At 32.2% G+C, this 13,506-nt stretch overlaps 1 protein-coding gene across 1 annotated transcript in view; it reads left to right on the plus strand.

Moving 5' to 3' along the window:
• The window catches only part of LOC119470284 (protocadherin Fat 2-like), a 57,810-nt gene extending 44,937 nt beyond the window's left edge, over positions 1-12,873 (plus strand). The window contains exons 10-13 of the mRNA XM_037736585.1: positions 4,828-4,984; positions 10,458-10,563; positions 11,329-11,550; positions 12,704-12,873. Coding sequence (XP_037592513.1) covers positions 4,828-4,984; positions 10,458-10,563; positions 11,329-11,550; positions 12,704-12,873 — 655 coding nt within the window. The remainder of the gene's footprint in view (positions 1-4,827; positions 4,985-10,457; positions 10,564-11,328; positions 11,551-12,703) is intronic.
• The last annotated feature ends 633 nt before the right edge of the window (positions 12,874-13,506 follow it).

A 13,506-nucleotide genomic window follows, 5' to 3' on the forward strand; every position in this document is an offset into this window, starting at 1 on the left:
GAGGTCACCGCAGTTAAAATATAGAACAAGCGAAAAAGTAGGAACATGCTGGAAGAATGATGAGGGTATGTCAATAACAAACAAAAATACCAGAAATCAGCTTGAATTGTTCCCCCTTGCCAATTCTAGAGCAGTCTGAGCATCAAAATAAATAATAGTTATAGATTATAAATCATAAAATGAGGCTGCATGAGTCCAGCAGATATAAATACTAAAATAAATGGACAGTTTGACGAAAAACAAGATGATTACATAGTTTCAAAGTATCTCTTCACAAAATACTTTTTTTTTTGGAGACCATCTCGCTGTGTCACCTAGACTAGAGGGCAATGGCGTGATCTTGGCTCACTGCAACCTCCACATCTGGGTTCAAGCGATTCTCTTGCCTCAGCTTCCCAAGTAGCTGTACTACATCACCATGCCCAGCTAATTATTTGTATTTTTTAGTAGAGACAGAGTTTCACTATGTTGGCCAGGCTGGTCTTGAACTCATAACATCATGCTAAGCCCGCTTTGGCCTCCTAAAGTGCTGAGATTATAGGCATGACCCCCCATGCCCGGCCCACAAAATACTTATGATCGCAAAGGGCAAAATAGCAACTTTGGAGTAGAGAAAATTGACAGATACTCACTGAGTCAAATGATTAAAGTGGGTTTCATCAGTAACGAGGCAAACTGATAACATTCAATAAGAATACAGTATAGTTTGTATGATATTTAATTAAAAGCTACGCAACCTGAATCTAATGAGCTCAGATTAGGCAAACCCAACTTAAGAGACGTTCTTCAAAATTACTAGTCTGTAATCTTCAAAAAGTTCAAGGTCATAAAACTCAAGGGAAGATTGGAGACTTTTTCCAGATTTAAGGAGGCTAAAGAGACCTGACAACATGCAATTCTGAACTGGATCTTTTGCTATAAAATACATTGAGACAATTAATGAAATTTAAGTGGAGATCTCGGTGTTAGATGTACTGAGGTTAACTTTCTGATTTTGATGTATCATGGCTGTTTGGAGAATATCTTTTCTTTTAGGAAATATATATGGAGGCATCAGTTCAGTTACTTACTCTCAAACTGTTCTAAGAAAAAAAAAGCTCTTTTATAAACTTGTAATTACTTTTAAAATTTAATAATTGTACTAAAATAGAAATAAGGAGAAAATAATGATAGCTATAGAAAATAGATAGAGAAAAGCCAACACTTTAAATCATATTCTAAAAATTCCTGAAGAAGTAAACAAAAAGCAATGAAATACAACAAATACTCAGAGGTATCATCCAAAAAATATTCATAAAATAAAAGATTTGAAAGGCAAACTAGGTTCTTGGAAAAACTAATCTATAATGGCTGAATCTGAGCCATATTTTAATAAAGTATTAGATGTTATTTTTTTACAAAAGCATTTGAGCCTCTAGGCAAAAAGAGTAGGTGACTTATAAGGGAGTAATATTAATACATTGTTAACAGATCCGTTCTCTAAGTTAATGGAGTGACGTATTTAGGAAACCTGAGGACACATAACGTGATTTCACAAATTTACATTTGGCAAAATGACCTCTTATATTTAAAAAACAGCATATAAAAATTTGTGAACATAGGAAACAGTATTTCCTATTAGTTCTTCCTGATGCACTCTAGGCAACCAAAATAACTAGAGATGTAAGAACGTAAGAAATGAGAATGAGCACCAGTTATATTTTTACCTGTAGATTAAAAATCAAGACTATAAAGGAGACAACACATTTCACATAGGGTTACATGCTCTGCAAATATTGATGAGATAAAATTATTTAAAAAGCAATTCCCAATGAAAGTATTATCAGTTTTTCTTTCTGTTGATTTCTGTTGTTGTTTTTCTCTTTGCCTGCTGTCCCCCACTCCAGCTACACTCTCTTCACCACCCCCACTCCACCTCGATCTTCTCTGCCTAGATTTCCTGTACTAATTTTTCAACACTCAGCTGAGCCTGTACTGTGTGCTCCCAACCCCAACCACCATGACCCTCCCGTGAAATATTTTCTGAAATAATGCGGTTACAGAGGCTTCTCTCTTTTCCTGTCACTTACTCAACCACCATTCCTTACAGATCCACAATTGTGACTAGCATGTGAGTTTCATCAGATCAATGACTGACCTTTATTTATCCTTAGAACTACTTTATCCATGCAACTATTTTTAAATTCATAACTTATTCATTTTATGAGTACTGAACAAATTTGCATGTGCCTGCTTTTTAGATTCAGGAGAGATCACCCTTACTTATCCTTTGGATTATGAAGACAAAGCCACCCCAAAGTCTTGGATATTATATTTTAGAGCTTATGACAATGAACGAATACATTCAACAACTGGGACAGTCACAGTGTTTCTACAAGATGTAAATGACAACCCACCTTGATGCTCACAGGATATTTACATGTAAGTTTTGATAGTAATTGTTTGGTCTTCAGATTTTGGCACAGAAAGAAGCAGGAGAAAAATAAATGGGTAAGCATTGTACCATCCCTGGAATGAAGGTGAAGCCTTTTGTTCTTTCCTTTATTTTCAGGCAATATGCATTTCATCCCTGGTACAAGTGTATCTGATTTATTAATTCTTTAAAAACTTTAAAAATTAAAGCTAGAAAGGATTCCAAAGGATCATTTTGTTTAGTTTCATGCTTTCAGGGAGATAAAAGAACTATTATATTAAAAATCATATATTTGTATAAATATAAAGCTATAATTCATTTTATATTTTACTGACATTAACTTAATGATAGCTCTAAAACCACATACAAACTTACCTTCTTTGTTCTGGCTTTTAAATTACACAGAAATTTAAAATGCAAGTATGATATGTTATTTCCACTATTAAAATGGAGTTCAGTTACTCACCAAGTTTACACAGTTAATACATAGTAGGTTGAATCCTGAAACCTCGATTTTCTGATCCTTAGTGTATTTTTCTCTACAGAATACTAGAGTGCTCAAAAAGACTTAACTTAGTCTAGGAGTAATCTGGTAACATATCTCATTCCAACAGTGTGTGATTACATAATTAATAATAGATTACATGATAATCTCATTAATAATTAATGATCATCCATTATAAGTAATATTGTTGATATTATAACATATTATATATCATATTAATAATTAGGCAAACCTAATTATTTAATTAGGTTTAGGCAAACCTAAAAAAAATCTGAGGAAAACCATAGTAATCCATGCTTCCTGCAACAAAAGACTATCTAGATGCACCTAAAATAAACTACCTGCAGAATTTTGATAGTCCTGCAAGTTGAGCAATAAAAGCCCTTGCTTAATTAAAAATTTCACTTTCACTAAATTTAATTAATTTAGGCAAACCTAAAAAAAATCTGAGGAAAACCATAGTAATCCATGCTTCCTGCAACAAAAGACTATCTAGATGCACCTAAAATAAACTACCTGCAGAATTTTGATAGTCCTGCAAGTTGAGCAATAAAAGCCCTTGCTTAATTAAAAATTTCACTTTCACAGCAGAAATGCTATTTTAAAATACATTATAAAAGGTTTTTGGTGGTCTGAGCTTGAGTAACTTTCTCCCACTGAAAACAACATTTTATTAATACACATGCAGGCATATATTTGATCACTTTATAATAAAAAAGTCCAAAATACACATACAAAAAAGGTGTCATTGCTGTTATACTCAAAAATCAACTTTTAGTTTGTAAACTTTTTGCCAGAGATGTTCTGCTAAAAACCAAAAGGCCAAAGAAGAATTCTGTAGCCACTCCAATAGTTGTTTGCTTCTACTTTCTATTCCAGCTAGTAGTCTACAGATTCTTATTGGAGGGTATTAGAATTTTTTGTTTCTGAAACATTTTCCATGTTAACAAATTAGACAACACACCTTTTATTCCTCGATTATTTTAATTGTAAGGTATTTTAAATGCTTGACATTAGAAATATTCTTTTAAAACTGACAAAAATACAATTATAATTGTGTGTACTATTTAAGATACCACTGATTGCTGTTAAAAAAAAATAAATAACATACGTATCTATCACTGGCTAAACCAATAAGCATTTCTTTGCCCCTCATGTAAAGAGTGGTGCAGGTTGGTGGACTCTACTGTGTGGCACTCCTCTATGCTGTGACTCAGGGGTCCTAGACTACTCAGTTGTTTGGCTTTGCAGTGTGTTGCCTTGTGCTCCCAACCACATGGAGAGAAAGTGAGAAAGACAGCATGTGGAAGGTACCCCCAAGTTTTAACCATCATTGATAGAACTGATATATAGCATTGCCACTTGCATTTCATTTGCCAGCACACCTCACATAGCCTACTACTGCAGTAGTTGTAGGAAAACTGGGATATATAGAGGGATATATGAATATTGGTAAGAATAAATAGTCCCTGCTAACCAGCAAAGTTAATAGTCAATAGTTCTGTTTCTTTGTTTTAAGTGAGAAAGAAGTATATATTATCTGCCTTAAAAAAATGGAACATTTAACTTCAAGAGATCACATAGAGATCTAGGATTTATAAATATAAAATTATTAATCTTTAATACAAATTTCCATTTTGTTCAATGATCATATGTGTGCATAATACTAAAGTTGTTGCTTATTAATCCAGCATAATAGCAATTCAATTCCCTTAGTCTCAGCAAGGATGCCAAATAATTTCTTATCTTATACAATTTTTCATCAACACTATAATTTTCTTATTGGCAAAAGTGGTTATTTAAAATATGAGCACATTTTAAAACTTCTTTTTATTAAATATTATCATCTACATAAATCTAGATTAACAACATGTTACACTACATTTTTCTCATATTCTACTCGTTACAGAACTGAACGTCCTGAAAACATCCCAGCTGAAACTCTTTTAGTCTCTCTAACTTGTACAGATAAGGACGGAACTGCTCCCAATAACAATATAACATATCATTTGATTATGGGTGCTTTTTCAAATGAAACATTTACCCTCACAAACAATGAATTAAGAGTAAGTATTTTTAAGTTGCTCTTTGATTGTGTCTCTGTGATTAACCTTAGATAGAAAAACATTTCATTTTCATTATTATAAAATTCTTAATGAACTACAGTAATTCAAATAGCTGATGGCAGAATTTGTTCCTGGATATTTAATTGAACCTTAAATTGCCAACAACATATCTTAGTTTGAGATGAATGCTGGAATGCAATTTTGATCTTTGGAACTGAACTAGGAAGGTTATAAATTTCCCAGAACACATGGCTTTATAATAAAATACTGTCTATTTCTTTGGAATGTGTCAAACTACTGAAACGGGATACCCCAGCCTTGGGGGTATGGCCTTCACCAGGGACCACCCTCTTCAACCCAGTATTTCCATATCACTACCACAATTACTTTTAATAAATATATTCAATAACTGTCAAATAAATATAGTATATGAAGATAATTAATGTGGATAGTTTATTACTGTATTCTGGGATGTGCCATAGCTCAAATAGTTTACTAATTAAAGAAATCTGGAACTTTATTTCCAATAAATTTTGAGACCTAGGTCAGGCTAAGTGGTGTTATATTTGCATAATTTTAAAAGAATAGGTGGGGTTAGATTAGATATTGTGTTCAACAAAGATTTCTGGGTAATGGCTGAACATTGCTATAATAAAAGTTGTTCAAACCCATGTTGAGTTTGTTATCATTAACTGATAAGAAACCAAACATGGGCTGGATGTGTAGACACAGGTAACAAACACTTCTTTTTCACCTTATTTTGATACTGAATTCATTGTAATTGGACTTCTTTCCAAGTTGCACTTCATATAAACCCCAAATTTTATCATTTTCTGTCTTATATTTTGTGGCTGAGATGCACAGAACCACTCTCACAATCTTACAATGGATGTCCTTCACCTCTGCCTTTTTGTCCTGGTGTTCATGCTATTCATACTGCTAGAAATTTCTCCTCAGTTATGTTGTGTCCCCAGTATTCATACACTTTTGCATAACCTTCATGGCTTTGTTTAGCAATTGTTTCTTTTAAGAGCTATCCTTGATATTTCTTCTCCCTCTTGTCTGGATTAGGCATGTCTCATTGGGTTCTTGCAGCATTTTGTATCTCTCTCACCATAGCACTAATCACGCATTCCATCTGTTTCAGCCATTAGATTGTAAAAGAAAAAAATCTGTTGTAAACTAGTTTCTGACATATATTCAGTGTTTTTGGATATATATATTTATTAATGACCAGTTAATGGGTACAAATCTTCCATTTGATAGAAGAAATAAGACCTAGCATTTGATCAGCAGGGTGACAGTAGTTTACAGTAATCCACTGTATAATTCAAAATAGCTAGAAGAAAACAATATAGATATTTTTAGCATAAAGAAAAGATAAATATTTAAGATATATGGATATCCCAATTACACTGATTTTGATCTTCACAAATTATACCAATGTATTACATTGTTGCGTGTACCCCAAAATATGTACATTATGTATCAATAAAAAATAAATTAAAAATACTGAATGAATTAGTAAATAAAATGAACAGAAGTATACTGTAAAAATCATATTTGAAAGGCAGTGACAGGAGTTAGAAATATATTATTGCCAGATGCATCAATGCCACATTTTCATAATTTCTTGCAACTAGAAGACATTGTTGATACGACTTATCAAAACAGACACTTGTAAACTATATATATTTCATTTGTATCCTGATAATGTTGGAAAATAATACAATATCAAAAATATCCTCAAATAGGAATATGAAGAACATGGCACTGAGTAACATTTCTTTGAATCTCCCTTCTTCATGCAATTCTAACAAGAATAAAGCAAATAAAGCAAGCACACAAAATACATGAGCAAACAACAAAAAAATTTTTGTAGTGAACCTGTCCTAATTTTACAAAAACCATAAAACCAGCCACATAAATTTCCTGGAAGCCAAACCATTGAACCAGAGTATCTTATGATGGCTTTTTCTACCTTTGTCTGAGAATTATGAAATACTAATGTTCATTAAATTCACTGGCATATGGTATACCTCTTTTTTTCCCAGTTATTATTATTATTGGAATGAGAACAACAGTATTTTTCTCAAAGGGTGATTAAGTTCAGAAAGAATCATAAAGTGGCACCATCCTTATCTTAATAAAGCAGCCAGAGAAAAGAAGCTAGTGTATAGAAAAAGAAACTGATATAATTTTAGTGCTTAGGGAATAAAACATTTACTAGAAGAACATAGAAAAAATATGTGTTTGACTTTCCAACGATGTTTGAATTTTAAACTCATAAAAGGGCATAATTAAAATACAATTTTTTTTTAATTAAAAATAAAATTGATTTGTTCTTAGATGCCATACATTGGCATGTGTATTATATTAATGAGATAAAAAAAGTTTAGCAGTCACTCAAAAATATGATTTACAATAAGCACCAAGAGTTTTATGTTAAAATAATGATTACAGCTCTAGTAGACTAGTAGATATTAACTTTAAATTTATCTTTACTCATTGGGGAATGATATTCACCAGGGTACCAGTGATAGCCATGTAATTGTAATGTTTAAGAATGAATTACTATTTAATGAATCCAGATGATTTCATATGCAATATATTGAATTTATTAATAAAATAATAAAAAATGAATATTTCTTTAAGTCAGTATTACTAATCATGTATTCTATGAGGTTATTTCTCGTTAATGAGCACTGACCTGAAAAATCACCCCAATATATTTTTACTAGTCAGTTCATTTTTTAATTACTATTTTATGATGTAATATTTGATATTAGATAACATAATAACATATTTGCAAGTAATAAAGCGTAGCAATAAAATGAACCCCTGAACCCATCATCTCACTTCAGAATTAGAATATTACTAACAGCTGTGCTGCTACCCTTTTCCATACCTCTGCTTGTCTGCTAGAAGCAACCAATATCCTGAATTTTGTGTTTGTCATTGACTTGGGGATTTTATAGTTTTGCTATCAATGTACATAGTACTAGATAACATTGTTATATTTGCTAAGTTCTTGAGCTTTAAAAAAGTAGTATCATTTCTATGTCGTCTTCTGTGAATTGATATTTAATTCATTATGTGTTTAAGACTCATTATTGTTTAGGGGGTACTTGTTTATCATGTCTGTGATCTATCTGTCTATTTATCATCTACCTGTGTATCTATGTATCTGTCTCTCTACCTCAGTCACTCAGTTGCTGTAATGTTTCATTGTATTCCTTAATATTCTATTGTGTGACTATAACCATTCTCCCATTGGTAGAGATTTTAATTTCCTCCTGGTTTTTGCATGTGATGCATATCATTGTAGTGAACATTATTGTGTATTTCTCTTAGTGCTCCCAGAACAGAAGTGCCACCTTATAATGTATTTAAATGTTCAACTATATGCGTTAGTGCCACATTGCTTTCCAAAGAGGCTGTACCAGCTTGTACTTTCATGTGAAATGTATAAGCATTGCTTTTGAGCAATGTTTTTATCATAATAACTGCTACTGTCACATAGTTTAACACACTTTTGCCTGATTGATAATGCGATTGCACATCTTTTCATATATTCACCAATTCTGTGGATATTCCTGTTTCCTTTGTGTGAAATGAATAATCACCTATTAACCCATTCTTGTTTTGTTATTTTTATTGTTGGTGTGATACACTCTGATATTTTGGAAAATATCCTATATTTTCTTGTAAATATGTTAAAAAGTGGCCTTTCATATTTAAGTTTTTCTAAATGTAAAAGAACTTATTTTGTGGTGGGCAGTAAAGTAGAAATTCAATTAATTATTCTTCAGTATTTGGAGCACCTACTCTCACAGTGATACTTCTGCAAAGACCTCTAATGCTATTTCTGACATTTATAGAATTTCCATAGATGATGTGTCTGCCTTTGGCTATTTCCCTGTTGTAGCTGTAGTTCTTTTTATTGTTAAATTTATTTCTATATTTTCAGATTACCTTACTATCTACGGATAAGAAAAGGCATACAATAAATTTACAAAATTATTACTGATGTGAATTATCAACTTCCTGACTGATATCTGGTTCAGTGCCGTTTTTCTCCATGTTACTTTTCTTTATATATTTGGAATATAGACTGCAGAATTCAAATATTGGGAAGTACCTTAGAGATCACATAATATGCTACTTCATTCATGAAGAAATTGTTTTCTCCCATTTGACTAATTCATTTATAGGCTCCAATTTCTACTATTCTGGGGACATTGTAGAATTTTTAAGAAAACAGTTTTATTCACCTATTTTTTTTGCAGCAACTCAGTATCTAGTTGCTACACATAACTTCCCTCTCTAATGGGTATTGGAGATAAAAATAGTGTGTTGAGAAAAATAGTTAATGTGAATGTGGGTGAGGCACAAAAAAGACTTCAGAAGAACTGAACACACAGCACACAATCACATTCTTTCCACTCCTTCCCTTGAAAGGCCTCAGACCTACTCTAGGCTACAACCACCCTGAGGATTGTGTGATTATGAATTAGCTGGAAAGGAGAAGACTCTTACCAATGCCTTTTGTATTTAACATTATTAAAGATCCTGAAAGCATCATGCCTGCCCTGCACATTCTTCCCAGGAGAGTAAAGTAAAAGAGCAAAAATATGAGATGCTTTGACCTCTCCCAGCAGAATGGATTTCAAGTTTTGTTTTTGCGTTAAGTTTGAAGCTTGCAATTCAAAGCTTGCTGCCAACAGGTTATTTCCACTAATACTAACCCAGATCTAACTCATTTTCAAAGAACACAAATTCATGACGGCTACTTTTTACACATTATAGTAACTATTTACAAGGAGAACCTATGGAACAAGAAAACAGCAATCAATGATGAATGAATCAGTGTGAACAAATGAACATGTAATATGACACCCTACTTTTGCTCTTACAGTGTATGGTAATAATTACAAAGTGCCAGAATATACAGTAATATCATCTTAGGTGTACAATCAATTTATAGTTGTATATTATATAAAACTTTGCTCTGCAGAACAGTATGGAATACACTAGCTACATGTGCCTTTGAGCTTATGAGCTATGTTTTGTCCAAATTAAGATATGTTACAGTTTTCAATGAAGCAATGAATTTCATAGAATTACTATGAATAAACAAATGTAAACATCATAACAATATTTTTATATTGATTGTAATTTAAAATGGTAGTATTTTGGATATGTTTGATTAAAATAATTCATTAAAATTAATTTTACCTGTTTGTATTATTTTTAAATATGGCTACTAGAAAAGTTAAATTTCATATATGGCACATATTTATAGCTCATGTTATATTCCTACTGGATAGTCCTGTTATAGAATATCACTTTCACTAATTTGTTACCTATATAAGTTTCATATGTCTTCATTTGGGATTCACATAAATGACAAAATAGATGTTTAACCAAAGAAAAGAAAATGAACCATTGATATACTGTTTTTAATCTACAGATTGGACCTACACATCTGGATTTTGATAATGCTATTTTTGCAGGAATGCATTTCAAATATACATTGTTTGTGAAAGTGTCTGACAAGGGAAGTCCTGTACTATCAAGTAAGAACTTACTAATTTGAAATATTAAAATAGTTTGACATAGAAAACACCCAGTACATTTAAAAATCTGAGTTTATTATATTTATAAGTATTCTAATAATCTGTTAGAATAAACTATGCAATATATTATTCTTATAATAACTGATTTAGTGCTCATGCACAGCTATTTAAAAACTGAAAGACTACATAAAAACAAACTAGAGGAGAGAATGACACCCAAATGTTTAATATAGCACATTATAGTTATTTAAAGACAATGTCAAAAATAAACATTTCTAGAATGCTTGTGTATTTAAAATATTTCTCAAGGAATTATTTGTTCTGCTTTAGAGAAAATATTAATATTCAGATTCTCATGCTAAATTGCATTCTTTCATTATTTATTATGCTGAAGTATTTTAATTATATTTCAATTGGTGAATACTATGGTCAGCTTTTGGAAACTATGGTTTTTGATACAGAATACTAGCATTTATATATAAACACACCATAAAAGACAATTGCTTTGACAGGTGTTCAAAAAACTCAATAGACTGTTCTAATCCTCAATTTATTTTCAAGTGCTCTGTAATTGAAAAGGTAATAATTTAATATTAAAATATATCAACATATATGTACTTGTAAAATTTATGCCATGAGATTTCAGAATATAAAATAATATGATAATATGAGGTGTTAATTAAAAAGGATAAGAAAAAGGAAGGATTATTGAATAAGACACATTATTGCCTTAGCTACATATTTTATGTGCTTTTTTCTCCATAGCAATCATTACAGTCATCGTAAGTGTGAGTTGCATAAATGAACTGAATCCAGTTGGAACTGCATCGGCATTCACCTTCAGTGTATTTGAAAATAGTCCAGTTGATACACTAGTTGGAAAAGTTACATTTATTGATGCAGACTGGTCATTTAATAATATGAAATATACCATTGTTGGAGGCAATTTAGGAACACCTCCCAAATTTTACATTGAACCAGATACAGGTATCATAAAATGCTGATATCAATTAATCATAAAAGTAAAGAGTTCATATACACTCAGTGGAAATTTATTTAGAATCTGTGATCATGAGAATATCTTTCTCTTGAACTATTTAATGTTCACCTGGATTTCTTAGCTGTATTGATAAATTTTTTTTTATTGTATTTTAGGTTCTGGGGTGCACGTGCAGATCATGCAGGATTAGGTACACACATAGCAAAGTGGTTTGCTGCCTCCATCCCTACTTCACCTACATCTGGCATTTCTCCCCATGTTATCCCTCCCCAACCTCCCCACCCCCCCTGCTGTCCCTCCCTCGCTCCCCTCCAACAGACCCCAGTGTGTGATGCTCCCTGCCTTGTGTCTTATTGTTCTTATTGTTCGTCACCCACCTATGAGTGAGAACACGTGGTGTTTGATTTTCTGTTCTTGTGTCAGTTTGCTGAGAATGACGGTTTCCAGATTCATCCATGTCCCTACAAAGGACACAAACTCATTATTTTTTATGGCTGCATAGCATTCCATGGTGTATATATGCCACATTTTCCTTGTCCAGCCTATTGTCAATGGGCATTTGGGTTGGTTCCAGGTCTTTGCTATTGTAAACAGTGCCGCTTTGAACATACATGTGCATGTGACTTTATAATAGAATGATTTATAATCCTCTGGGTATATGCCCAGTAATGGGATTGCTGGGCCAAATGGAATTTCTATTTTTAGGTCCTTAAGGAAGCGCTACACTGTCTTCCACAATGGTTGAACTAGTTTACACTCCCACAAACAGTGTAAAAGTATTCCTATTTCTTCACATCCTCTCCAGCATCTGTTGTCTCCAGGTTTTTTAATGATCTTACCTAAGGCAAAGTGCTGAAGCTTTGATCTTTGCTATATTCAACTTCAGAAAGCCTATGCATATGTGCTCTTCCATGTATCCAAGAACGTGACTTAACAAGTGACTAAAATAGTGTATACGTTAATACCTGTTATAATTTTGCTGCTGAATTACACTTTAGGGGTATGAATATATAATGAATTCATTTGTATTAGTTAATTTCTATTATTATAATGATTTCATTTATAGAATTAATAATATAGAATAAACTGAAAATATTTATTAATCCTGGGATAACAGGTCTCCCTTTATTTTTGTGTCAGGAGTGATAAAGCTATTAGATTCACTAGACAGAGAAATTGAATCACAGTACAAAATATCTGTGAGAGTAACAGACTTGGACAACGATGCCATCCCTGACCCTTTCAAGCAGAGAAGTGGTACTGCTCATGTGACCATCAATGTTCTGGTAAGAATGAGTCACTGCTTGTGACATTGTTATCTCTTTGGAAGCACATTCTTGAGAAATATAAATGAGGCAAAGTTGTAATCATTACATTTCAGAGCCCTCAGTATGGATCTAAATTCAGAGAGTAGTATGTTCGTCCAAAAATATTCTAACGGTAAAATACATTGACAGAATTGTCATTATATACAAATTAACCCGTGTGACTTCTAAATTAATTTTATTGTCTTACAAATCTGAACTTAGATGTAAAGTGAGGATACCTCTGGTTGTATTTCAGAAGTTACTGGAAGGATTATTTTGTGGTTAAACATATTTCCATAAGCAAGCAAACATACGATCTAGAGTTTTAAGAAGTTCCTTTGATATATTTTAATCTGTTTCTTGGTTTGTCTGTTTTTTCTCACCCTCTCTGGTTTTCATAGAGGAAATATCTTAATATTTTTTACTAACAAAGATTCTAAGAGATCAGCCTCAGAACCTCACAAACATGATGACATGAAGTATACAGGCAAGAAATTCTAAGTTTTTTTAAAAAAAATTAATACAAGAATATATTTTACTTGGCTTGTCCAAGACTTACGTCAATAAAATTATGTACATTACTTTCATTGGCAGAAGTATATAGAAGGAAAAATTTGCCTTTATAGATAGTGCCAA

The sequence above is a fragment of the Cebus imitator genome, unplaced genomic scaffold (genome assembly GCF_001604975.1).
Source record: "Cebus imitator isolate Cc_AM_T3 unplaced genomic scaffold, Cebus_imitator-1.0 Scaffold26, whole genome shotgun sequence".
NCBI lineage: Eukaryota > Metazoa > Chordata > Mammalia > Primates > Cebidae > Cebus > Cebus imitator.